Source organism: Littorina saxatilis, linkage group LG16 (genome assembly GCF_037325665.1).
Source record: "Littorina saxatilis isolate snail1 linkage group LG16, US_GU_Lsax_2.0, whole genome shotgun sequence".
In the NCBI taxonomy this organism is placed as follows: domain Eukaryota; kingdom Metazoa; phylum Mollusca; class Gastropoda; order Littorinimorpha; family Littorinidae; genus Littorina; species Littorina saxatilis.
In genome coordinates this window covers 40,253,093-40,280,165 of record NC_090260.1, presented here as the reverse complement: position 1 = coordinate 40,280,165, position 27,073 = coordinate 40,253,093, and the positions used below count along the sequence as shown (strand labels likewise).

Below are 27,073 nucleotides of genomic sequence, written 5' to 3'. Positions count from 1 at the left end.
CAGAGGCACATAGAAGACAGAGAGTGGGACAGACAGAGGCACATAGAAGACAGAGAGTGGGACAGACAGGCACATAGAAGACAGAGAGTGGGGCAGACAGAGGCAGATAGAAGACAGAGAGTGGGGCAGACAGAGGCAGATAGAAGACAGAGAGTGGGACAGACAGGCACATAGAAGACAGAGAGTGGGGCAGACAGAGGCAGATAGAAGACAGAGAGTGGGGCAGACAGAGGCAGATAGAAGACAGAGAGTGAGACAGACAGAGGCACATAGAAGACAGAGAGTGGGACAGACCGAGGCACATAGAAGACAGAGAGTGGGACAGACAGGCACATAGAAGACAGAGAGTGGGACAGACAGAGGCAGATAGAAGACAGAGAGTGAGACAGACAGAGGCACATAGAAGACAGAGAGTGGGACAAACAGAGGCAGATAGAAGACAGAGAGTGGGACAGACAGAGGCACATAGAAGACAGAGAGTGAGACAGACAGAGGCAGATAGAAGACAGAGAGTGGGACAGACCGAGGAACATAGAAGACAGAGAGTGGGACAGACAGAGGCAGATAGAAGACAGAGAGTGGGACAGACAGAGGCACATAGAAGACAGAGAGTGAGACAGACAGAGGCACATAGAAGACAGAGAGTGGGACAAACAGAGGCACATAGAAGACAGAGAGTGGGACAGACAGAGGCACATAGAAGACAGAGAGTGGGACAGACAGGCACATAGAAGACAGAGAGTGGGACAGACAGAGGCACATAGAAGACAGAGAGTGGGACAGACAGAGGCACATAGAAGACAGAGAGTGAGACAGACAGAGGCACATAGAAGACAGAGAGTGGGACAAACAGAGGCACATAGAAGACAGAGAGTGGGACAGACCGAGGCACATAGAAGACAGAGAGTGGGACAGACAGAGGCAGATAGAGGACAGAGAGTGGGACAGACAGAGGCACATAGAAGACAGAGAGTGAGACAGACAGAGGCACATAGAAGACAGAGAGTGGGACAAACAGAGGCACATAGAAGACAGAGAGTGGGACAGACAGAGGCACATAGAAGACAGAGAGTGGGACAGACAGGCACATAGAAGACAGAGAGTGGGACAGACAGAGGCACATAGAAGACAGAGAGTGGGACAGACAGAGGCACATAGAAGACAGAGAGTGGGACAGACAGGCACATAGAAGACAGAGAGTGGGGCAGACAGAGGCAGATAGAAGACAGAGAGTGGGGCAGACAGAGGCAGATAGAAGACAGAGAGTGGGACAGACAGAGGCACATAGAAGACAGAGAGTGGGACAAACAGAGGCACATAGAAGACAGAGAGTGGGACAGACAGAGGCACATAGAAGACAGAGAGTGGGACAGACAGAGGCACATAGAAGACAGAGAGTGGGACAGACAGGCACATAGAAGACAGAGAGTGGGGCAGACAGAGGCAGATAGAAGACAGAGAGTGGGGCAGACAGAGGCAGATAGAAGACAGAGAGTGGGACAGACAGGCACATAGAAGACAGAGAGTGGGGCAGACAGAGGCAGATAGAAGACAGAGAGTGGGGCAGACAGAGGCAGATAGAAGACAGAGAGTGAGACAGACAGAGGCACATAGAAGACAGAGAGTGGGACAGACAGAGGCACATAGAAGACAGAGAGTGGGACAGACAGGCACATAGAAGACAGAGAGTGGGACAGACAGAGGCAGATAGAAGACAGAGAGTGAGACAGACAGAGGCACATAGAAGACAGAGAGTGGGACAAACAGAGGCAGATAGAAGACAGAGAGTGGGACAGACAGAGGCACATAGAAGACAGAGAGTGAGACAGACAGAGGCAGATAGAAGACAGAGAGTGGGACAGACAGGCACATAGAAGACAGAGAGTGGGACAGACAGAGGCAGATAGAAGACAGAGAGTGGGACAGACAGAGGCACATAGAAGACAGAGAGTGGGACAAACAGAGGCAGATAGAAGACAGAGAGTGGGACAGGGAGGCACATAGAAGACAGAGAGTGGGACAGACAGAGGCATATAGAAGACAGAGAGTGGGACAGACAGAGGCACATAGAAGACAGAGAGTGGGACAGATAGAGGCACATAGAAGACAGAGAGAGACACATAGAAGACAGAGAGTGGGACAGAGAGAGGCACATAGAAGACAGAGAGTGGGACAGACAGAGGCACATAGAAGACAGAGAGTAAGACAGACAGAGGCAGATAGAAGACAGAGAGAGGCACATAGAAGACAGAGAGTGGGACAGACCGAGGCACATAGAAGACAGAGAGTGGGACAGGGAGGCACATAGAAGACAGAGAGTGGGACAGACAGAGGCATATAGAAGACAGAGAGTGGGACAGACAGAGGCAGATAGAAGACAGAGAGTGTGACAGACAGAGGCAGATAGAAGACAGAGAGTGGGACAGACAGAGGCAGACAGAAGACAGAGAGTGGGACAGACAGAGGCAGATAGAAGACAGAGAGTGGGACAGACAGAGGCAGATAGAAGACAGAGAGTGGGACAGACAGAGGCACATAGAAGACAGAGAGTGGGACAGAGAGAGGCACATAGAAGACATAGAGTGGGACAGACAGAGGCAGATAGAAGACAGAGAGTGGGACAGACAGAGGCACATAGAAGACATAGAGTGGGACAGACAGAGGCACATAGAAGACAGAGAGTGGGACAGAGAAGACAGAGAGTGGGACGGACAGAGGCACATTGAAGACAGAGAGTGGGACAGAGAGAGGCACATAGAAGACAGAGAGTGGGACAGACAGAGGCAGATAGAAGACAGAGAGTGGGACAGACAGAGGCAGATAGAAGACAGAGAGTGGGACAGAGAGAGGCACATAGAAGACGGAGAGTGGGACAGACAGAGGCAGATAGAAGACGGAGAGTGGGACAGACAGAGGCAGATAGAAGACAGAGAGTGGGACAGACAGAGGCAGATAGAAGACGGAGAGTGGGACAGACAGAGGCAGATAGAAGACAGAGAGTGGGACAGAGAGAGGCACATAGAAGACAGAGAGTGGGACAGACAGAGGCACATAGAAGACAGAGAGTGGGACAGACAGGCACATAGAAGACAGAGAGTGGAACAGACAGAGGCACATAGAAGACAGAGAGTGGGACAGATAGAGGCAGATAGAAGACAGAGAGTGGGACAGACAGAGGCACATTGAAGACAGAGAGTGGGACAGAGAGAGGCACATAGAAGACATAGAGTGGGACAGACAGAGGCAGATAGAAGACAGAGAGTGGGACAGACAGAGGCAGATAGAAGACAGAGAGTGGGACAGACAGAGGCACATAGAAGAAAGAGAGTGGGACAGAGAAGACAGAGAGTGGGACAGACAGAGGCACATAGAAGACAGAGAGTGGGACAGAGAGAGGCAGATAGAAGACAGAGAGTGGGACAGAGAGAGGCACATAGAAGACAGAGAGTGGGACAGACAGAGGCACATAGAAGACAGAGAGTGGGACAGACAGAGGCACATAGAAGACAGAGAGTGGGACAGACAGAGGCACATAGAAGACAGAGAGTGGGACAGACAGAGGCACATAGAAGACAGAGAGTGGGACAGACAGAGGCACATAGAAGACAGAGAGTGGGACAGACAGAGGCACATAGAAGACAGAGAGTGGGACAGAGAGAGGCACATAGAAGACGGAGAGTGGGACAGACAGAGGCAGATAGAAGACAGAGAGTGGGACAGACAGAGGCAGATAGAAGACGGAGAGTGGGACAGACAGAGGCAGATAGAAGACGGAGAGTGGGACAAACAGAGGCAGATAGAAGACAGAGAGTGGGACAGAGAGAGGCACATAGAAGACAGAGAGTGGGACAGACAGAGGCACATAGAAGACAGAGAGTGGGACAGACAGAGGCACATAGAAGACAGAGAGTGGGACAGACAGAGGCACATAGAAGACAGAGAGTGGGACAGACAGGCACATAGAAGACAGAGAGTGGGACAGACAGAGGCAGATAGAAGACAGAGAGTGGGACAGACAGAGGCACATAGAAGACAGAGAGTGGGGCAGACAGAGGCACATAGAAGACAGAGAGTGGGACAGGGAGGCACATAGAAGACAGAGAGTGGGACAGACAGAGGCATATAGAAGACAGAGAGTGGGACAGACAGAGGCAGATAGAAGACAGAGAGTGGGACAGACAGAGGCAGATAGAAGACAGAGAGTGGGACAGAGAGAGGCACATAGAAGACGGAGAGTGGGACAGACAGAGGCACATAGAAGACAGAGAGTGGGACAGACAGAGGCAGATAGAAGACAGAGAGTGGGACAGACAGAGGCAGATAGAAGACAGAGAGTGGGACAGACAGAGGCACATAGAAGACAGAGAGTGGGACAGACAGAGGCAGATAGAAGACAGAGAGTGGGACAGAGAGAGGCACATAGAAGACGGAGAGTGGGACAGACAGAGGCACATAGAAGACAGAGAGTGGGACAGACAGAGGCAGATAGAAGACAGAGAGTGGGACAGAGAGAGGCACATAGAAGACAGAGAGTGGGACAGACAGAGGCAGATAGAAGACAGAGAGTGGGACAGACAGAGGCACATAGAAGACAGAGAGTGGGACAGACAGAGGCAGATAGAAGACAGAGAGTGGGACAGACAGAGGCAGATAGAAGACAGAGAGTGGGACAGACAGAGGTACATAGAAGACATAGAGTGGGACAGACAGAGGCAGATAGAAGACAGAGAGTGGGACAGACAGAGGCACATTGAAGACAGAGAGTGGGACAGAGGCACATAGAAGACAGAGAGTGGGACAGACAGGCACATAGAAGACAGAGAGTGGGACAGACAGAGGCACATAGAAGACAGAGAGTGGGACAGACAGAGGCAGATAGAAGACAGAGAGTGGGACAGAGAGAGGCACATAGAAGACAGAGAGTGGGACAGAGAGAGGCAGATAGAAGACAGAGAGTGGGACAGACAGAGGCAGATAGAAGACGGAGAATGGGACAGACAGAGGCAGATAGAAGACAGAGAGTGGGACAGAGAGAGGCACATAGAAGACAGAGAGTGGGACAGACAGAGGCAGATAGAAGACAGAGAGTGGGACAGAGAGAGGCACATAGAAGACAGATAGAAGACAGACAGAGGCAGATAGAATACAGAGAGTGGGACAGACAGAGGCAGATAGAAGACAGAGAGTGGGACAGACAGAGGCAGATAGAAGACAGAGAGTGGGACAGACAGAGGCACATAGAAGACAGAGAGTGGGACAGAGAGAGGCACATAGAAGACATAGAGTGGGACAGACAGAGGCAGATAGAAGACAGAGAGTGGGACAGACAGAGGCAGATAGAAGACAGAGAGTGGGACAGACAGAGGCACATAGAAGAAAGAGAGTGGGACAGAGAAGACAGAGAGTGGGACAGACAGAGGCACATAGAAGACAGAGAGTGGGACAGAGAGAGGCAGATAGAAGACAGAGAGTGGGACAGAGAGAGGCACATAGAAGACAGAGAGTGGGACAGACAGAGGCAGATAGAAGACAGAGAGTGGGACAGACAGAGGCACATAGAAGACAGAGAGTGGGACAGACAGAGGCACATAGAAGACAGAGAGTGGGACAGACAGAGGCACATAGAAGACAGAGAGTGGGACAGACAGAGGCACATAGAAGACAGAGAGTGGGACAGACAGAGGCAGATAGAAGACAGAGAGTGGGACAGACAGAGGCAGATAGAAGACAGAGAGACAGACAGAGGCACATAGAAGACAGAGAGACAGACAGAGGCAGATAGAAGACAGAGAGTGGGACAGACAGAGGCACATAGAAGACAGAGAGTGGGACAGACAGGCACATAGAAGACAGAGAGTGGGACAGACAGGCACATAGAAGACAGAGAGTGGGACAGACAGAGGCACATTGAAGACAGAGAGTGGGACAGACAGAGGCAGATAGAAGACAGAGAGTGGGACAGAGAGAGGCACATAGAAGACAGAGAGTGGGACAGAGAGAGGCACATAGAAGACAGAGAGTGGGACAGAGAGAGGCAGATAGAAGACGGAGAATGGGACAGACAGAGGCAGATAGAAGACAGAGAGTGGGACAGAGAGAGGCACATAGAAGACAGAGAGTGGGACAGACAGAGGCACATAGAAGACAGAGAGTGGGACAGAGAGAGGCACATAGAAGACAGATAGAAGACAGACAGAGGCAGATAGAATACAGAGAGTGGGACAGAGAGAGGCACATAGAAGACAGACAGAGGCAGATAGAATACAGAGAGTGGGACAGACAGAGGCAGATAGAAGACAGAGAGTGGGACAGACAGAGGCAGATAGAAGACAGAGAGTGGGACAGACAGAGGCACATAGAAGACAGAGAGTGGGACAGAGAGAGGCAGATAAAAGACAGAGAGTGGGACAGACAGAGGCACATAGAAGAAAGAGAGTGGGACAGAGAAGACAGAGAGTGGGACAGACAGAGGCAGATAGAAGACAGAGAGTGGGACAGACAGAGGCACATAGAAGACAGAGAGTGGGACAGAGAGAGGCAGATAAAAGACAGAGAGTGGGACAGACAGAGGCACATAGAAGACAGAGAGACAGACAGAGGCACATAGAAGACAGAGAGAGACACATAGAAGACAGAGAGTGGGACAGAGAGAGGCAGATAGAAGACAGAGAGTGGGACAGAGAGAGGCAGATAGAAGACAGAGAGTGGGACAGACAGAGGCAGATAGAAGACAGAGAGTGGGACAGACAGAGGCACATAGAAGACAGAGAGTGGGACAGACAGAGGCAGATAGAAGACAGAGAGTGGGACAGACAGAGGCAGATAGAAGACAGAGAGTGGGACAGACATAGGCACATAGAAGACAGAGAGTGGGACAGACAGAGGCAGATAGAAGACGGAGAGTGGGACAGACAGAGGCAGATAGAAGACAGAGAGTGGGACAGACAGAGGCAGATAGAAGACGGAGAGTGGGACAGACAGAGGCAAATAAAAGACGGAGAGTGGGACAAACAGAGGCAGATAGAAGACAGAGAGTGGGACAGAGAGAGGCACATAGAAGACAGATAGTGGGACAGATAGAGGCAGATAGAAGACAGAGAGTGGGACAGACAGAGGCACATAGAAGACAGAGAGTGGGACAGAGGCACATAGAAGACAGAGAGTGGGACAGACAGAGGCAGATAGAAGACAGAGAGTGGGACAGACAGAGGCAGATAGAAGACAGAGAGTGGGACAGACAGAGGCACATAGAAGACAGAGAGTGGGACAGACAGAGGCACATAGAAGACAGAGAGTGGGACAGACAGGCACATAGAAGACAGAGAGTGGGACAGACAGAGGCACATAGAAGACAGAGAGTGGGACAGACAGAGGCACATAGAAGACAGAGAGTGGGACAGACAGGCACATAGAAGACAGAGAGTGGGACAGACAGAGGCACATAGAAGACAGAGAGTGGGACAGACAGAGGCAGATAGAAGACAGAGAGTGGGACAGACAGAGGCAGATAGAAGACAGAGAGTGGGACAGAGAGAGGCACATAGAAGACGGAGAGTGGGACAGACAGAGGCACATAGAAGACAGAGAGTGGGACAGACAGAGGCAGATAGAAGACAGAGAGTGAGACAGACAGAGGCACATTGAAGACAGAGTGGGACAGAGAGAGGCACATAGAAGACAGAGAGTGGGACAGACAGAGGCACATAGAAGACAGAGAGTGGGACAGAGAGAGGCACATAGAAGACGGAGAGTGGGACAGACAGAGGCACATAGAAGACAGAGAGTGGGACAGACAGAGGCAGATAGAAGACAGAGAGTGGGACAGAGAGAGGCACATAGAAGACAGAGAGTGGGACAGACAGAGGCAGATAGAAGACAGAGAGTGGGACAGACAGAGGCACATTGAAGACAGAGAGTGGGACAGACAGAGGCAGATAGAAGACAGAGAGTGGGACAGACAGAGGCAGATAGAAGACAGAGAGTGGGACAGACAGAGGCACATAGAAGACAGAGAGTGGGACAGACAGAGGCAGATAGAAGACAGAGAGTGGGACAGACAGAGGCGCATAGAAGACAGAGAGTGGGACAGACAGGCACATAGAAGACAGAGAGTGGGACAGACAGGCACATAGAAGACAGAGAGTGGGACAGACAGAGGCACATAGAAGACAGAGAGTGGGACAGACAGAGGCACATAGAAGACAGAGATTGGGACAGACAGAGGCAGATAGAAGACAGAGAGTGGGGCAGACAGAGGCAGATAGAAGACAGAGAGTGGGACAGACAGAGGCAGATAGAAGACAGAGAGTGGGACAGAGAGAGGCACATAGAAGACAGAGAGTGGGACAGAGAGAGGCAGATAGAAGACAGAGAGTGGGACAGACAGAGGCAGATAGAAGACGGAGAATGGGACAGACAGAGGCAGATAGAAGACAGAGAGTGGGACAGAGAGAGGCACATAGAAGACAGAGAGTGGGACAGACAGAGGCAGATAGAAGACAGAGAGTGGGACAGAGAGAGGCACATAGAAGACAGATAGAAGACAGACAGAGGCAGATAGAATACAGAGAGTGGGACAGAGAGAGGCACATAGAAGACAGATAGAAGACAGACAGAGGCAGATAGAATACAGAGAGTGGGACAGACAGAGGCAGATAGAAGACAGAGAGTGGGACAGACAGAGGCAGATAGAAGACAGAGAGTGGGACAGACAGAGGCACATAGAAGACAGAGAGTGGGACAGAGAGAGGCACATAGAAGACATAGAGTGGGACAGACAGAGGCACATAGAAGACAGAGAGTGGGACAGACAGAGGCAGATAAAAGACAGAGAGTGGGACAGACAGAGGCACATAGAAGAAAGAGAGTGGGACAGAGAAGACAGAGAGTGGGACAGACAGAGGCACATAGAAGACAGAGAGTGGGACAGAGAGAGGCAGATAGAAGACAGAGAGTGGGACAGAGAGAGGCACATAGAAGACAGAGAGTGGGGCAGACAGAGGCAGATAGAAGACAGAGAGTGGGACAGACAGAGGCACATAGAAGACAGAGAGTGGGACAGACAGAGGCAGATAGAAGACAGAGAGTGGGACAGACAGAGGCAGATAGAAGACAGAGAGTGGGACAGACAGAGGCACATAGAAGACAGAGAGTGGGACAGACAGAGGCAGATAGAAGACAGAGGGTGGGGCAGACAGAGGCACATAGAAGACAGAGAGTGGGACAGACAGAGGCACATAGAAGACAGAGAGTGGGACAGACAGAGGCACATAGAAGACAAAGAGTGGGACAGACAGAGGCAGATAGAAGACAGAGAGTGGGACAGACAGAGGCAGATAGAAGACAGAGAGTGGGGCAGACAGAGGCACATAGAAGACAGAGAGTGGGACAGACAGAGGCAGGTAGAAGACAGAGAGTGGGACAGACAGAGATTGGGACAGACAGAGGCACATAGAAGACAGAGAGTGGGACAGACAGAGGCACATAGAAGACAGAGAGTGGGACAGACAGAGGCAGGTAGAAGACAGAGAGTGGGACAGACAGAGGCACATAGAAGACAGAGAGTGGGACAGACAGAGGCAGGTAGAAGACAGAGAGTGGGGCAGACAGAGGCACATAGAAGACAGAGAGTGGGACAGACAGAGGCAGATAGAAGACAGAGAGTGGGACAGACAGAGGCAGATAGAAGACAGAGAGTGGGACAGAGAGAGGCACATAGAAGACGGAGAGTGGGACAGACAGAGGCAGATAGAAGACAGAGAGTGGGACAGACAGAGGCAGATAGAAGACGGAGAGTGGGACAGACAGAGGCAGATAGAAGACGGAGAGTGGGACAAACAGAGGCAGATAGAAGACAGAGAGTGGGACAGAGAGAGGCACATAGAAGACAGAGAGTGGGACAGACATAGGCACATAGAAGACAGAGAGTGGGACAGACAGAGGCAGATAGAAGACAGAGAGTGGGACAGACAGAGGCAGATAGAAGACAGAGAGTGGGACAGAGAGAGGCACATAGAAGACAGAGAGTGGGACAGACAGAGGCAGATAGAAGACAGAGAGTGGGGCAGACAGAGGCATATAGAAGACAGAGAGTGGGACAGACAGAGGCACATAGAAGACAGAGAGTGGGAAAGACAGGCACATAGAAGACAGAGAGTGGGACAGACAGAGGCACATAGAAGACAGAGAGTGGGACAGACAGAGGCAGATAGAAGACAGAGAGTGGGACAGACAGAGGCAGATAGAAGACAGAGAGTGGGACAGAGAGAGGCACATAGAAGACGGAGAGTGGGACAGAGAGAGGCAGATAGAAGACAGAGAGTGGGACAGACAGAGGCAGATAGAAGACAGAGAGTGGGACAGACAGAGGCACATAGAAGACAGAGAGTGGGACAGACAGAGGCAGATAGAAGACAGAGAGTGGGACAGACAGAGGCAGATAGAAGACAGAGAGTGGGACAGACAGAGGCACATAGAAGACAGAGAGTGGGACAGACAGAGGCAGATAGAAGACAGAGAGTGGGACAGAGAGAGGCACATAGAAGACAGAGAGTGGGACAGAGAGAGGCACATAGAAGACAGAGAGTGGGACAGAGAGAGGCACATAGAAGACAGAGAGTGGGACAGACAGAGGCAGATAGAAGACAGAGAGTGGGGCAGACAGAGGCACATAGAAGACAGAGAGTGGGACAGACAGAGGCACATTGAAGACAGAGAGTGGGACAGACAGAGACACATAGAAGACAGAGAGTGGGACAGACAGGCACATAGAAGACAGAGCGTGGGACAGACAGAGGCACATAGAAGACAGAGAGTGGGACAGACAGAGGCACATAGAAGACAGAGAGTGGGACAGAGAGAGGCACATAGAAGACGGAGAGTGGGACAGACAGAGGCACATAGAAGACAGAGAGTGGGACAGACAGAGGCAGATATAAGACAGAGAGTGGGACAGAGAGAGGCAGATAGAAGACAGAGAGTGGGACAGACAGAGGCAGATAGAAGACAGAGAGTGGGACAGACAGAGGCAGATAGAAGACAGAGAGTGGGACAGACAGAGGCAGATAGAAGACAGAGAGTGGGACAGACAGAGGCACATAGAAGACAGAGAGTGGGACAGACAGAGGCAGATAGAAGACAGAGAGTGGGACAGACAGAGGCACATAGAAGACAGAGAGTGGGACAGACAGGCACATAGAAGACAGAGAGTGGGACAGACAGAGACACATAGAAGACAGAGAGTGGGACAGACAGAGGCACATAGAAGACAGAGAGTGGGACAGACAGAGGCACATAGAAGACAGAGAGTGGGACAGACAGAGGCACATAGAAGACAGAGAGTGGGACAGACAGAGGCACATAGAAGACAGAGAGTGGGACAGACAGAGGCAGATAGAAGACAGAGAGTGGGACATAGAAGACAGAGAGTGGGGCAGACAGAGGCACATAGAAGACAGAGAGTGGGACAGACAGAGGCATTTGGTTTACACTTAGTGGTTTATATGTTGCTATAATTACTATAACAATTTTTTAAAATGTTCAGCGAGAAACACACACAAACACACACAATATATGTTGACAACACTGATCCACATGTTGTTGGGGGTGGGCGTTTATTAGGTACTGAGGGCGCTTACAAGGTAGTTTACAGTACATCAAAAAAAGCAAAAAACAATGTGCTTTGAGAGATGAAGCATGAAAAAATAGCCTACAGAATGATGCCAAATACAGAGTATGGGTAAACCAACCCATACAGAAACGCACTTCGTTTACCACCACAATGTACTTCAATACAGGCGACTAGGAAGAAAGTCAGTGTACTGGCAGTTGGATCTATAATGTCATTCCTATGACCCATACACAGCAACTGCACATGGCGATTCTTACAGTCACACCTTCACCCAAATAGCCAATATCTTATGCAAGCTGTCTGAATGCTGCGTATCGTTCGGCTTTATTGATATTTCCCTCCTCTTCTTCTTCCAGAACGAGGGCATCGTCAATCTCTTCTGTGTGTGTGGGCCAGTGGGAGCCTGCTGTCATCAAGCACCATGCAGTGCCTCCAAGTCCTGGAGCATGAACAGAAAGTCACCCATCAGTGAAGACACTTGATTCAGATTCAAACTTCGAATAAGGTTGAAAAACATGAACCAAATGAAAGAAAACGTGTGAAAATAAAGAGTTACAGAAGAGTGTGTGTGATCTATGTAATGGAGTGCAGGTGTGAGTAAAAGGTGGGACGGAGGAGGGGGGGGGGGATATACCTGTGGGCAAAGGCTTTTCAGATTTTTGGCATTCTGACACACTGACCAGTGTAAAAATGTGTTCCAGTGCTACTGATGAGCAAAATTGCCAGTTACACATCTACCCAGTTTACCCATGCATTGTACAGTTAACTTTTATTTTTTATCATTTGTCTTTTAAGACATTACTTTCTAAGATTTATGTTTATAACCTCCTTTCTAAGACAATCTGCTTTTCTTTAATTGCGTTTGTTGTCTATCATTATCTTAAAAGAAGGCTCCACTGTATCTCTAATTTTCTCCTTTACAAGACGTATTGAAGCAGCATCTGTCAAGTGCTAACCGCAAAAAGGCCAGTTTGATATATTATTCAATACTGATGTTTCAAGCAGAACTGCTGTGTGACATGTGGTTGGAAAATGTGCTTCAGGGATTGTCTTGTTTTTTTAAACACGAAGGCAGACATCAATTTGAACTGTAAGGCAGACACAATTCAAAAACCTAAAGATCATAAATATAACTTCCTACATAACAGCATGATCATGTAATCTGTTAGCCAATGTGTCAGATCATAAAGATCATTATGGAGGTAGAAAGTATCCCCTTAATCTGTAAAATATCCTTCTTTACAAACAGCAAACAGGTGTAGCTAAAACAGTAAACCAGAATTCATATTTCACAATACAGTAGAACCCCTTTTACGACCTCCCATCTGAAAAAAATCAGGTATTAAAAAGCAAGGTCTTAAAATAAAGGTTAATTTGTATAGCCTGGCTATGACCAGACAATGTGAAAAGCAAGGTCTTAAAATGAAGGTTAATTTGTATAGCCTGGCTATGACCAGACAATCTGAAAAGCAAGGTCTTAAAATGAAGGTTAATTTGTATAGCCTGGCTATGACCAGACAATGTGAAAAGCAAGGTCTTAAAATGAAGGTTACTTTGTATAGCCTGGCTATGACCAGACAATGTGAAAAGCAAGGTCTTAAAATGAAGGTTAATTTGTATAGCCTGGCTATGACCAGACAATGTGAAAAGCAAGGTCTTAAAATGAAGGTTACTTTGTATAGCCTGGCTATGACCAGACAATCTGAAAAGCAAGAAGTCTTAAAATGAAGGTTAATTTGTATAGCCTGGCTATGACCAGACAATGTGAAAAGCAAGGTCTTAAAATGAAGGTTAATTTGTATAGCCTGGCTATGACCAGACAATCTGAAAAGCAAGAAGTCTTGAAATGAAGGTTAATTTGTATAGCCTGGCTATGACCAGACAATCTGAAAAGCAAGAAGTCTTAAAATGAAGGTTAATTTGTATAGCCTGGCTATGACCAGACAATCTGAAAAGCAAGAAGTCTTAAAATGAAGGTTAATTTGTATAGCCTGGCTATGACCAGACAATCTGAAAAGCAAGAAGTCTTAAAATGAAGGTTAATTTGTATAGCCTGGCTATGACCAGACAATCTGAAAAGCAAGGTCTTAAAATGAAGGTTAATTTGTATAGACTGGCTATGACCAGACAATCTGAAAAGCAAGGTCTTAAAATGAAGGTTAATTTGTATAGCCTGGCTATGACCAGACAATCTGAAAAGCAAGGTCTTAAAATGAAGGTTAATTTGTATAGCCTGGCTATGACCAGACAATGTGTGAAAAGCAAGGTCTTAAAATAAAGGTTAATTTGTATAGCCTGGCTATGACCAGACAATGTGAAAAGCAAGGTCTTAAAATGAAGGTTAATTTGTATAGCCTGGCTATGACCAGACAATGTGAAAAGCAAGGTCTTAAAATAAAGGTTAATTTGTATAGCCTGGCTATGACCAGACAATGTGAAAAGCAAGGTCTTAAAATAAAGGTTAATTTGTATAGCCTGGCTATGACCAGACAATGTGAAAAGCAAGGTCTTAAAATGAAGGTTAATTTGTATAGCCTGGCTATGACCAGACAATCTGAAAAGCAAGGTCTTAAAATAGGGGAGATGTTGAATTGTGAAGGTTTTTAAAAGGGGTGTTTCACGGTACCGCACCCTGTTACACGACACTTGAGATTGCCACAAGTTCTCAAATGCCGTATAGTTGTGTTCTTTTATTCTACGTCGCCCGTCTTCGCAGCAGCAGAAAACAACTCGTCAAATTGAGTTCGAGGATTTATTCAGCATTCAATACATACAACTGCACATCGTAGCAGAACTCAAATAGAAGCTTTTTTAACATACAAATCGCGCTGGCATATATAGCAAATACTCAATCTCGAGAATATTCCAGACCGAACACGATACAACTACATTATACGAGCCGCGCATGGACTAAACTAGCGACATTCTCTATGACGTACATCAAAAGCGCCGACGCACTTAATCCGAGCGTACGCTACGAACTCACACCAAAAACATCGTGGTAATCAACTTGTTTTGACAGGACTAGAAAGTTCACCTGCATTCTCGTCCACGCATAAATATTGTGTTTACAAAATATAATATCGGTACTTTCCCACAAAGTACAAATAAGTCAACTACATGCAACGCACAAAACTAAACCAAAGTTCAGCAACGGTAGCGTTTCCTAACACACCCCAATTGTGAGGACTGTTCATTTTTACTTCCCTTTATGAGACACTAAAAAGGTTGTGTGTTCTGACATTTAACTGCACAAAATATCGAGACAAACTCTGAATGCTGAAGCTGATTTGTCATCCTTTTTCAATATATTTTCATACAAGAAAATACACACATTCACTAGAACAGCAAAACACATTTGGTAACGGTAATGTCATTTATGACTGGGAGCTGAAAACCTCACCTTTTGTCATTATTTAGTATACCCTGCAACAAAGTCATCCACCTAACTCATCTTGCAGAATAAAAAGGTACTTACTGGAATTATTGAGTTTGGTGAGGGGGGGGGGGGGGGAGCATTAAGAGAAAGTACATATAACTAGTCCTGATTTACCTTCAAATTGTTTTTCGGGCTAGCAGACCACTTTGACACCACTTTGACCCCACACACACACAATGTCACTTTTTCTATGCATCACATACCTCACACACACACACACACACACACACACACACACACACACACACACACACACACACACACACACACACACACACACACACACACACACAATGTCACTTTTTCTATGCATCACATACCTCACACACACACACACACACTCACACACACACACATGCTTGTATTTGAGTCAAAATGGGGCTTTTTGCAATACATGGTGCAAATGGGTACATCACTTTCTTACCATATTTCAAACTCAAGCTTTGGCTCAAAAAGGCAGGAATGTGAGGTGAATTCATGAACAGGTCCTGGTCAAGTATTCATAAAAAACAAGCCAAGCACACACAGAAATAAAAATGGGGCGTTTTAGAAAAATGGGTTTCTAGAATTGTGAACCCATTTTGTCCTGACATGAAACACACCTACTTTTGGGTTCGTACACACATTCACAAAACACACTGACATTTGGGTTCACACATGTTATAGAAACACAGACACCTGGGTTTATACACTTCAGTCTTTTCTCTTAAAAACCTTTAAGATCCTACGCGTTAGGGGTCTCCCTTGGTCCAACGTGTGTGAATGTTTTGTGTGTGGACTGTATAGTTATCTGATTTGAACATTTTGCATTATGTATGCATTTTAATGTGCAAAAAATATTCTTGTAATTAATACTGTGGTATTTGTAGAAATGATTGTATACTTTCTTTTTCATAAACCCCAAAGGATATGGGTGGATAATTGATCTGTTATCATGCAAGAACTTTGACTTTTGCCTTCTTTTTGTAGGTTTTAGATTGTGTTTGATGATGATTATTACATAAATCCTTCAGTTCACATAATAGAACCAAATGTTCCATATTTGACTAACTGAACACGAACCCGAAAAATATTTGCTTCATACCTGAAATACAAATCTTGACAACTGGCCAATATAAGGTAAGTATGTTTTTTTGTCAGGTTACTATGAACACTTTGAAAAGCAAATAGTTTTGGGATTCGTGTCCAGTTCGCAGCAGGTGTTATGTGGAAATTGTTCATAGATCTGTGTGTGGGGGAGGGGGAGGAGGAGGAAGATATAGAACCATTTGCTGCCCATTGTGATATCACACACTGAAATGAGTACAGACTGCATCCATGGTTTTTCGTGGTGTGTTTTATTCAACATAAGAAAAAAAGGTAAGAATACTGAGTACACTTGAATCGTTCAAACGGATCATGGACAATTCTGTGCTATACAGCAGTACCTCTCCTAACTCCAACAATAACAACAAACCATATGAGATTTCTTTCGTCAAAAAGTTTCATCTACTTGTGATCCATGACATTACAGTATGCTAAACAAAAAAATTAAAACAATTAAATAGAATATTTTTTTTTAAATCCTTTTCACACACAAGAGCAATCTTTCCTTGTTGACTGTTGCAAGACTGACATAAGCTGCCAAAACAGAAAATTGTAACCCCATTAATCTTCAGAAACCCTTTCTGAAAGGGTGTTCACTCACAAATAAGGCCTCACTGTTGCAAATCAAATACAAACAAAACAAAATAATAAAACAAACAAAACAAAACGATAAAACATGGCATTTCAAAATCAAAAAAACTAATATTTTTTTCAGTAAAAACTAAACCATAACATGATGAGATTCTCAAGCCAAAGCAACTACAATTTAAGTCGTGCATTTCAGTAAACATTACATTATCCCAAAGAGTGAAGAGTTGGTTGTTTTTTTACTTTCTAGGTACAATACTGCCCTTTTGTAGTAATGATCACTGATAATTTCACAGAACACGTCAAGATAGATTGAAAATCAAAATGCACACACACGTCTATTTCAACATAAGAATTGGAGGCGTAAGTTGTAACCTCATTACTTTTCAGAACCCCATTCTGTTAGGGTGTTCCCTGTTAACTTTCTTGTTGACTGATGCAAGACTGACATAAGCTGACAAAACAGGAAGTACAAGTGGCTTGGCAAAATGTATCCTGTAATAAAAATGAATCTAACCTGAAAAAAACACCACTAAAGAGTGCTAGTGTCTTGTGAATAGTAGGAAACTACCAAAAAAAGGGAAAAAAAGAAACAAACAAACAAAAAGTTACATTAAAAATAGCTTCACAGAACATAATAATAATAATAATAATAATAAATGAGCATTTATATAGCGCAACATCATAACTTTACAATTATGCTCTTTGCGCTTGACACATTTAAAATTCAAACACAGTTATACAAGCATTTACATCTACATTCATAGTCAGCAACGCTTGATTAAAAGCATACACCATCAAACATACATTACAACAGATTCTTCCACTAATAAAGTAATAAAAACATGAATAAAATAGGTAGTAAAAACAAGGAAATACCAGCTGAATACCCTTAATCAAACAGAACATGTTATTAATACTGAAAAACAGCCCTAAATGTGTATACACATTATCACATTATCACTAAAAACATAAGATTGATTGAAGTTTATTTAAAAAAAGAAACACCCATGCAAAAAAATGTCAGCATAGAAATTGGATGCATGACTGTAACATTCTTTTTCACAAACCCATTCTGGCCGAGTGTTCACTTGAATGCACACCCTTATTGTAGCAAATCAAACAAATACACCAAAAAAACCTTAAAATAAGATTTTTGCTGACCGCTGAACACTTTAGTTACATATTTTCAAACAGCAAAGAAACATTACATAAATATAGTTAATTTTAAACAGATTTTCCCCTCACAGTATTAAGATAGGAGATTTTCCCGCCAAGACGTGTGACACAGTCCTTCAAAATAAAAAAGTGAAAATGATATTTCAGCAAAATTCTAGCTAAAATATAACACAGCGAGATGTTCAAGCCAAGTCGACTGAAATGTAAGTTTTGCATTTCAACCGTACATATCCCAAAGGGTGAAGAGTTGTGTTTTCTTTTCTTACTTTCTATACTGTACAATACTGCCCTTAATAAGTATTACAAATAATTTCACAGAAAAAAAGCTGGATAAAATCAAAACTGCATACTAACGTCTATTTTAACATGAAAATAGGATGCAGAAATTGTAACCCCATTATTTTTCAGAAACCCATTCTGACAGGGTGTTCACTCAAATAAATCTAATTGTAGCAAATCAAATAATAAACAAAGCAAAATGATAACACAAACAAAACAAAAATCAAAGAAACTAATATTTCAGCAAAATTCTAGCTTACAAATAACATGCTGAGATTCTCAAGGCAAAGCAACTAAAATTTAAGTCATGCATTTTAGTGAACATTACAATCATACTCTCTCATTTTTTTTTAGTTTTTTTTTTTTTACATTAGAGACTTTAAGAAGGGCTACCACATTCATATGGTTGGCATTTTCGTGGTTGCAAAAGACACTCGGCGGGGGAACACCATGTGTCGCTAGTACAGCGGTTAAGAGGACAGAAGAATTTCGTTTCGCTGGTCGCACCGGTTCAGAAGTGTCGATCAGATAATACCAGCTGCCTCACTTCTGCTGAAACGCATCAGATACTCAGGCCACAACTCAACACATCATAAACTTTAACTGCTTCATGCATTTTTCTCCTCTAGGCGGCTTGACCAGCCGACTGAAAAGTTGAGTCGGCCTGATGTTTGGGTCGCCATCTTGAAATTTCTTTCGTCTGCTCAGTCACTCACTTACCCAATTCAAGCCTGCTTTACGGCTTTTTAAACTTGATTTCAATGATAAATCGCGCCTAAAGATGTCAGAGCATACATCGATTACACAAGGTAGGCATATTTTATGACTATTCGAATATAAAACGCGACCGAAGTCACTTTCGTCAGAATGACCAATTCTACAAATTTCGTTTCTCTTGGCGAAGCGAATTTCTGTTCGTAGAGATCGGAAGTCACGTGTACTCAAAAAGGTGTGACGTTTTACAACCGAAAATGCCAACGAAACGAATGTGGTAGTGCTTCTTAATCTCTCTATTATCCCAAAGAGTGAAGAGAAGTCTTTTTACTTTCTATGTACAAACCTGCCCTTTTGTAACAGTAATTACTTTTAATTTCTGAGAAATTAAAAATTAAAACATACACACACGCCTTGTTCAACATAAGAACTGGAGGCATAAATTGTAACCTCATCATTTTTCAGAAACCCATTCTATTAGGGTGTTCCCTGGAATACTGCCTCATTGTAGCAAATCAAATACAAAAATAACCCACTTAAAATAAGATTTTTGCCGACAGCTTAACACTTTAGCCACACTGTCTTCTTCTTCTTCTTCTTCGTTCATGGGCTTAGACTCCCACGTAGACTCGTGTTTTTGCACGAGTGGAATTTTACGTGTATGACCGTTTTTACCCCGCCATTTAGGCAGCCATACGCCGCTTTCGGAGGAAGCATGCTGGGTATTTTCGTGTTTCTATAACCCACCGAACTCTGACATGGATTACAGGATCTTTTCCGTGCGCACTTGGTCTTGTGCTTGCGTGTACACACGAAGGGGGATAAGCCACTAGCAGGTCTGCACATAAGTTGACCTGGGAGATCGGAAAAATCTCCACACTTAACCCACCAGGCGGCCGCGGCCGGGATTCGAACCCTCGACCTTCCGATTAAGAGGCCGACGTCTTACCACCACACCACAGCGCCCGTCAGCCACACTGTCAAAAACCAATCAAAGAAATAGCATAAAAAGAGCTTTTCAACAGAATTTGCCCTAATAGATAAAGATTGAATTTTTTTTTCAAATTAAGACTCCTCATTGGAGGTGTGTCACAGTCTGTCAAAATCAAATCAAAGAAAACAATATTCCAGGAAAATGCTAGATTAAATATGGCATGATGAGATTTGCAAGCCAAATCAACTTTCTTTTTTGATGTACAATGCCGTGACTTTCATAATTATTATAACATAAGAATGTAAGATTTAATAAAACCTGCAGATGTTTGTTTGTTTGTTTGTTTATTTGTTGCTTAACATCCAGCCGACTACGCAGAGCCATATCAGGACGAGGAAGGGGGGGATGAAGGGGGCCACTTGTCAAGCGATTCCTGTTTACAAATGCACTAACCCATTACTTGTGTCCCAGCAGGCTTTAGTAAAACTAAATTAATACCTACTGGAAGATTACCAGTTTCCAGTATGTTAAAATAGGCTTAACCTATCTACTGCTGGACTTACATCAGAACACTAACAGATTAAACTATACATGAATCGCGAGACAAGCGGCAAGAGAAGAGATTTTTGGAAAAAATACAGGTGAATGAGCAAGAAGGCAGAAAAAAGAAAAGAATTCATGAAGAAAAAGAGAGCATGACAGGAAAGAGGAACCAAAAATCTACCTAACAGCAAACTAGAAAGCTCCTGCGGTTCCAAAAACAGGAGGGGCTTTTAATTTCATAACCGCAGTGCCCCACTGCGGGAACCTGCAGATGTGAAGTGTTGTTTTTGGTGTTTGTTTTTTCTCAACATGGGATTGTGTTTACAGCCAACAATTTTGACAAACCTACCAATCCATACTTTCAGTTTCCTTTATGCCATGTGGCAGAAATACCAGCTGCAAACCAAGATGATGTAAGCTGCCTCTACAAATACAGAGTAAGGCCTTTAATCTCAACTCAAAAGTTTTCCCTAGAGCTGACCCTTCACCAGTTAGCGCTCCCAAGAGATCAGTCTCTCATTTGCAACTTCTGACCATTATAGGTACCTACTTTGACCTTATTTGCTTGAGACGATTGTGGACACAGTATTTAATGTCCTTCCAGGATCTGTGCTTTAGAACACTACTTTCTGCCTGTTTGCATCTTTCTGCTTCAAGTTTTTGCGGGACTTTATTCATTGAAAAACATGCAGCCAAATGTTTCTCAACTGCAGCAATTTCCTCTTTTTTCCAAGGCATTTTCTTCTGAGTTTTTGTTCCATCAGGCCTTCTCTTCTGAGTCAGTGTTTTACCCCCTTTAGCTGATGTACTGGTAGCTGGGGCGATGGTAAGGGAAACATCACCAACGGATGCACAAGCTCCAGCTGTATTTTCATTTGAAAGAGAGCAAGATGGTGGTCTTTCTTCTTTAGACACTTCAGCGCTGGCAGTGGCAGCAGGTTCCTCATCTTCATTCTCTTCATCTGCAGGTAGAATTTCTTCTTCAAGACTCTTTTCGTCAATTTCTTCGGGTATATCAACACCTCTGTTGAGTTTGAAGAGGACACTGGCTACCTTTGCCTTCTGAACAATCTGAATTGGCTTTCTGTAGACACCCCTGTGGATGCGAATGTCATGTCCGAGAAAGCCTGCCAGTTGGTCTTCCTCTAACTTTGACAACTCCATCGCTTGGCTAAGTGTTGCTAGTTGTTTCCTGAGGTTGGTGGCTGTGAACAGTGATTCAGAATCCACCTGCGCCTTCTGTGCATAGGTCCTAAGGACGTCAGAGTCCCTAAAGGGCTTCTCACCACTTGAGGCAAATAAGTATGGACTTGTGATGTCTTTCTCAGCTCTCATCTTCAACAAACGCTCAACAGCATGAACCATGCTTGGTGTCAAGAGGATGGGCACAGGTCGTGTGAACTTTCCTTTGATTTCCACTCTTTGTAGGATCTTGACAAGCTTTTGCTCAGTTGTTGTCAGAGTTTTCAGCATTTCCTCCTCAATTGACGACGACTGCAACACTTGAAAGTCCTGAACTTTCATTCTCTGCAACTCCCCTCCTCTTTTTCTGTTGAAGATGGTCAGAGAGGCTAGTGTGGCTTTGGCCAGGACACTGTATTCAGTTGATTGCATGTCCTCGTTGATCACACCATTCACTTTCTCGACGTCTTTCAAAGAGGGAAGGAGGAGCTGTTTGTTCATTTTAGCCATTGTGACCGACTGAGCAGCACCTGCTGAGACAGAATCATGCCAATCACTCGCCAAGAGAGAAGAAAAGTTTTGGACTTTTTCCAGCAAAAGCTTGTCACTGGATTTGATGGCTTCCGACACAAGAATTTTACAGCAGGTCTTCAGAGAGTAGCCAAGTTTGAGAGCCAGGTTCCCTTTCTTGTAAGCATGGCTTGGTTCTTCAAAGTGAGCCATGGCTCGGACTGTTTCAATGACCAAATCAAAATGGATAGGATCAAGTGCTTGTTTAAGGCTTGCAACCTTCATTTCAGATTTTGCCTTTAACTCCAAGACCAAACGCCCTAGTTCTCTCAGCCGGCTGCTGATGTTGCCCCTGGTATGTTCTTCCACATCTTTTTTGTAGAACAACCTGGAACCAAACTTGATGATCAGACTGTCATTTGCTATGACTCTCATGACGGCGTCATCTCTCATTCTTCCAACAACAGCTTGAAAGAAGGCACTGTTCTTTTCTTTTCCAATGGGAAGCATGTATGATCCTACCTTGGAACACTCGCCCCACTTCAAGTGCTTACTTGGATCTGGATTTTGTGGACAGTTGTGCAAATGCTTACTCAACAGGGACTTGGCATACAGCCCTTGGCAAAACCTGCAGGCTGAAAGTTGACCTACCTGGCGACCTGCTTTTCTGTACTTTGGAATGACTGTTCCGGACTGGCCTTCCAACACATCATAGTTATGTTTATAGTCTCCCTCATTGAGCAATCTTACAAACCCGTTCCTTCTCTCTTTGGATCCTTTGGGAAGTCTCAAAACTGCCGCCACATCCGCTCCGTGAGCATGGACCTTTGTCAAATGTGTCGACATTTTTACTACCATTTTTGAACAAAATTTGCATGAATGTTTTTTACCCCATTTGTTTTCCTGGGGAGCTTTTTCTGCAACATGTAAAGGATCAGCTCTAGATTTGTCTTGTTTGCAAGGTGTAACTAGGGCAGGATACATTACGCTATCACAGTCGGAGTCAGACTCATCAGTCTCAGGCTGCACAACTTGGTCGTCATCAGGATCCCTTTTACTTTACTTTATTTGGTGTTTAACGTCGTTTTCAACCACGAAGGTTATATCGCGACGAGGGAAAGGGGGGAGATGGGATAGAGCCACTTGTTAAGTGTTTCTTGTTCACAAAAGCACTAATCAAAAAATTGCTCCAGGGGCTTGCAACGTAGTACAATATATGACCTTACTGGGAGAATGCAAGTTTCCAGTACAAAGGACTAAACATTTCTTACATACTGCTTGACTAAAATCTTTACAAACATTGACTATATTCTATACAAGAACCACTTAACAAGGGTAAAAGGAGAAACAGAATCCGTTAGTCGCCTCTTACGACATGCGGGGTGCAGAGAAATAAGGATGTGGAAAAGAAGACTTTTGGTAAGTGAAATAAAGGTGATGGATCCGGTCAGGTAGAAATAAGACAACAAGAAAAGAATTGGAAAACTGCAGGGAATAGTAGGGAGAGTTTTCTTGGAAGGAAATATAGGTGAAAGGACTGGTAAGGCAGAAATAAGACAAAAGAAGAGAAGTAAAGGGGTGGGGTAGCTCTGTTTAAACGCTCCCGCCGCGTGAAGGCGACCCCATGGGAGCATCAGGGTCCCTGTCAGACACCAGCTTGGAGCCCCGTTCACCCTCCACGCCAGGCCCAACTTGATCCTCGTAATCATCGTTTGTTTGTTTGTTTATTTGTTGCTTAACGTCCAGCCGACTACGTAGAGCCATATCAGGACGAGGAAGGGGGGGATGAAGGGGGCCACTTGTCAAGCGATTCCTGTTTACAAATGCACTAACCCATTATTTGTGTCCCAGCAGGCTTTAGTAAAACTAAATTAATACCTACTGGAAGATTACCAGTTTCCAGTATGTTAAAATAGGCTTAACCTATCTACTGCTGGACTTACATCAGAACACTAACAGATTAAACTATACATGAATCGCGAGACAAGCGACAAGAGAAGAGATTTTTGGAAAAAAATACAGGTGAATGAGCAAGAAGGCAGAAAAAAGAAAAGAATTCATGAAGAAAAAGAGAGCATGACATGAAAGAGGAACCAAAAATCTACCTAACAGCAAACTAGAAAGCTCCTGCGGTTCCAAAAACAGTAGGGGCCTTTAATTTCATAACCGCAGTGCCCCACTGCGGGACGTAATCATCGTCACCTGAAAAGAAATAAATCATATTTTTCAGATAACTTTTCTTTTCATCCTGATAACAATGTCACCATGGAACCCCTACAATTGACTACACTACATGGATTAAGGGCAGAGGTGGCACGGAATTTTGATCCAAAATGGTCCCATGATGTGATTTGGGTTTTTATCATTTTTAGGCAGTTTGAACACCCTAGAATAACTGCATGATGTTTATTTTGTCAATTTCATCCTCTTTTTTCAATAAAGTGATGATTTGCAAAGTGAATGAATGCTAAAAATATGCAGACTTATAACAAAAATCGATTTTTTCATGGCAGAGCAGCAGCAACATGTCGATGAGTTTGTCAAAGTTATTGCATGCAGCGTACTCAGCGGGAATTTCCGTTTGTTGACGATGTCACAGTCATGGAAATAAAGCCCGTTTGTGTCCCTCAACGGCCGCAACACAAGAGCTGGCGAACGCTACTTTCACTTGCAAAATGTTCCATATTTGGAAAGTGACCTTTACCTTTGAAAATCTATTCGCTGATTGGTCATTTCCAATAACTTTCAGCCGGGAAGTAGTTCTGCGCATTCGCGCGCACCACATCCGCATAAACACGCGAACCTTATTTCGAATCGGTTCGACGTCTCAAACAGCGATATTTCTCCCAACTCGGCCTCTAAAAGATAAATTCGGCGGGTGTCTATCATGCAAGAGGCAGGGGAAGTTACAACTTGCGGCAGATCGAGCAACGAAGAAAAATAAGCTAGCGGTCGGTGTGAATGTCGAGTCCACGACGCCTGAATAACAGGTACAGAGGTAGGACGTCAGGCCTTGTTTATCTCACATAAACTCTGCCGTGTGCTGACAAAACCGAGTAAGTCCATTTTTTTCAAAAATGATATTTTTTGTTCATCAAAGCTTGGAAATTAAGGCGCACCTTATGTGTAAATTGTGACTTTGTGAAATAAATAGATAAGGAGATATTAAAAAGTAAGTCCACACCTTAAAAACTGTTTAAAGTACATCTGCCATGTGCTGACAAAACCGAGTAAGTCCATTTTTTCCCAAAAATGATATCTTTTTGTTCATCAAAACTAAAAAATCAAGAAGCAGCCTGTGTGTAAATTTTGACTTTGTAAAATAAATAGATAAGGAGATATAGAAAAGTAAGTCCACAACTTCAAACATTTCTCAAAAAAAATTACATGTCAATTTGCTGGTAAAACCAAGTAAGTCCATCCACCAATCACAAGAACCTTTATGACGCTATAACCAATCAGAATGCAATGTTTTTGCCAGTATGACGTCAAAGTTAATCCGAATATTCTTGCGGCATTTTACTTGTTAGTAGGGGTGCTAGTTTTGGTGCAAGCATGGCTGCTAAAGAAGAAGTGTTGTCAAGATAAATGACAAAACAGTGAAAATAACGTTAACATTACGAATTTGCACAAGAGAGAGAGAGAGAGAGAGAGAGAGAGAGAGAGAGAGAGAGAGAGAGAGAGAGAGAGAGAGAGAGAGAGAGACTAAACAGGGAGAGAGTGAGAGAGGGGAAAGAAATCAGGGTCAACTGGGGGGGGGGGGGGGGGATGGAGGGAGAGAGAGAAATAAAGGGAAAGAGGAATTAGGGAGGGAGGAAGAGAGTAAGAGGGAGAGAGATAGCGAGAGAGGTAGGGAGGGAAAAAAAGAGAGATGGAGGGAGGAAAAGAGAGAGATATGGAGGGATATAGGGAGGGAGAGAGAGAGAGACAAGGATCGTCAGGTGAATTATATATCTAGATAGAGAAGAAAAATGCTTAAAATAAAACGTCATAAGGTGACGTCATTATGTCTCGCCTTATAGAAAGAGATCATTTGTGTGTTCTAAACTTTAAATGACGTCATTTGTGAGTTCTAAACTTAAAATGACGTATTTTCTGTATGGGTCGTCTGACAAGAATTTTAAAACTATCATTATTAGGAAAATTGGGAACCCCTTGGACTTACTTGGTTTTGTCAAAACATTCATGCACACTTAAAAAGTTGTTTTTGGTTGTGGACTTACTTGTTCATATCTGCTTATCTAAGCACTCTAAAAAGTAGAAATTAGCACACAAGATGCGCATTGATTTCTTCTTTTTGATGAACAAAAAATATCATTTTGAAAAAAAAAAGACTTACCAAAGCGGAAGGTCGTGGGTTCGAATCCCGGCCGCACCTGACGGGTAATTAAGGTGAAGATTTTTCCGATATCCCAGGTCAACTTACGTGCAGGCCTGCTGGTGCCTTATCACCCTTCGTGTGTACACGCAAGCACAAGACCAAATGCGCACGGAAAAGATCGTGCAGTCCAAAGCAGAGTTCGGTGGGTTATAGAAACACGAAAATACCCAGCATGCTTTCACCGAAAACGGCGTATGGCTGCCTAAATGGTTTTGTAAAAACGGTCATCCACGTACAAATCCACTCGTACAAAAGCACACGTGTAGGTGGGAGCTTCAGCCCACGAACGCAAAAGAAGAAGAAGAAGCAGAACTAAAACGCCTTCACAAAAATTGCTGTCCTCGCTGTTAAATCCCGTCAATCGGGACAGTGAATGTTTCCGTACCATGTCCACACGGCACCTGAATTGCTTAATATCAATTCAAACGTAACACATAGTATAAATAGATTCAGGAAACATTGACACCTGCAATAAAATCACTTTCGTGCCTGTGCTAGCATTTTAATATCCAAAAATATTTCTTAATAACAATTTCAAGAAACGATTTTTAAGACATCAAACCCGGGTAAATAGTGTTTGATTTGAATTTCAAATAATGTGATTTAAGG

At 44.3% G+C, this 27,073-nt stretch overlaps 2 protein-coding genes across 3 annotated transcripts in view; one reads left to right on the top strand and one right to left on the bottom strand.

Moving 5' to 3' along the window:
• Positions 1 to 12,427, top strand: part of LOC138951057 (uncharacterized) — an 82,563-nt gene extending 70,136 nt beyond the window's left edge. Inside the window, exon 2 of one of the 2 annotated variants that reach the window (XR_011450961.1) lies at positions 11,986 to 12,427. Coding sequence is in view for 1 of the 2 variants with exons in the window: in XM_070322735.1 (XP_070178836.1) it covers position 11,986 (1 nt within the window). In the remaining variant the exon portion in view is untranslated. The remainder of the gene's footprint in view (positions 1 to 11,985) is intronic. The other variant, XM_070322735.1, reaches the window with a different exon arrangement.
• Positions 12,428 to 16,386: 3,959 nt separating this feature from the next.
• On the bottom strand, positions 16,387 to 25,110 carry LOC138951055 (uncharacterized). Its single transcript, XM_070322733.1, has 2 exons — positions 20,657 to 25,110; positions 16,387 to 20,166 (listed from the first exon to the last, which is right to left on the bottom strand). The coding sequence occupies exon 1, from the start codon at positions 23,065 to 23,067 to the stop codon at positions 20,938 to 20,940; it is 2,130 nt and encodes a 709-aa protein (XP_070178834.1). The 5' UTR covers positions 23,068 to 25,110; the 3' UTR covers positions 16,387 to 20,166; positions 20,657 to 20,937.
• Between the last annotated feature and the right edge of the window lie 1,963 nt (positions 25,111 to 27,073).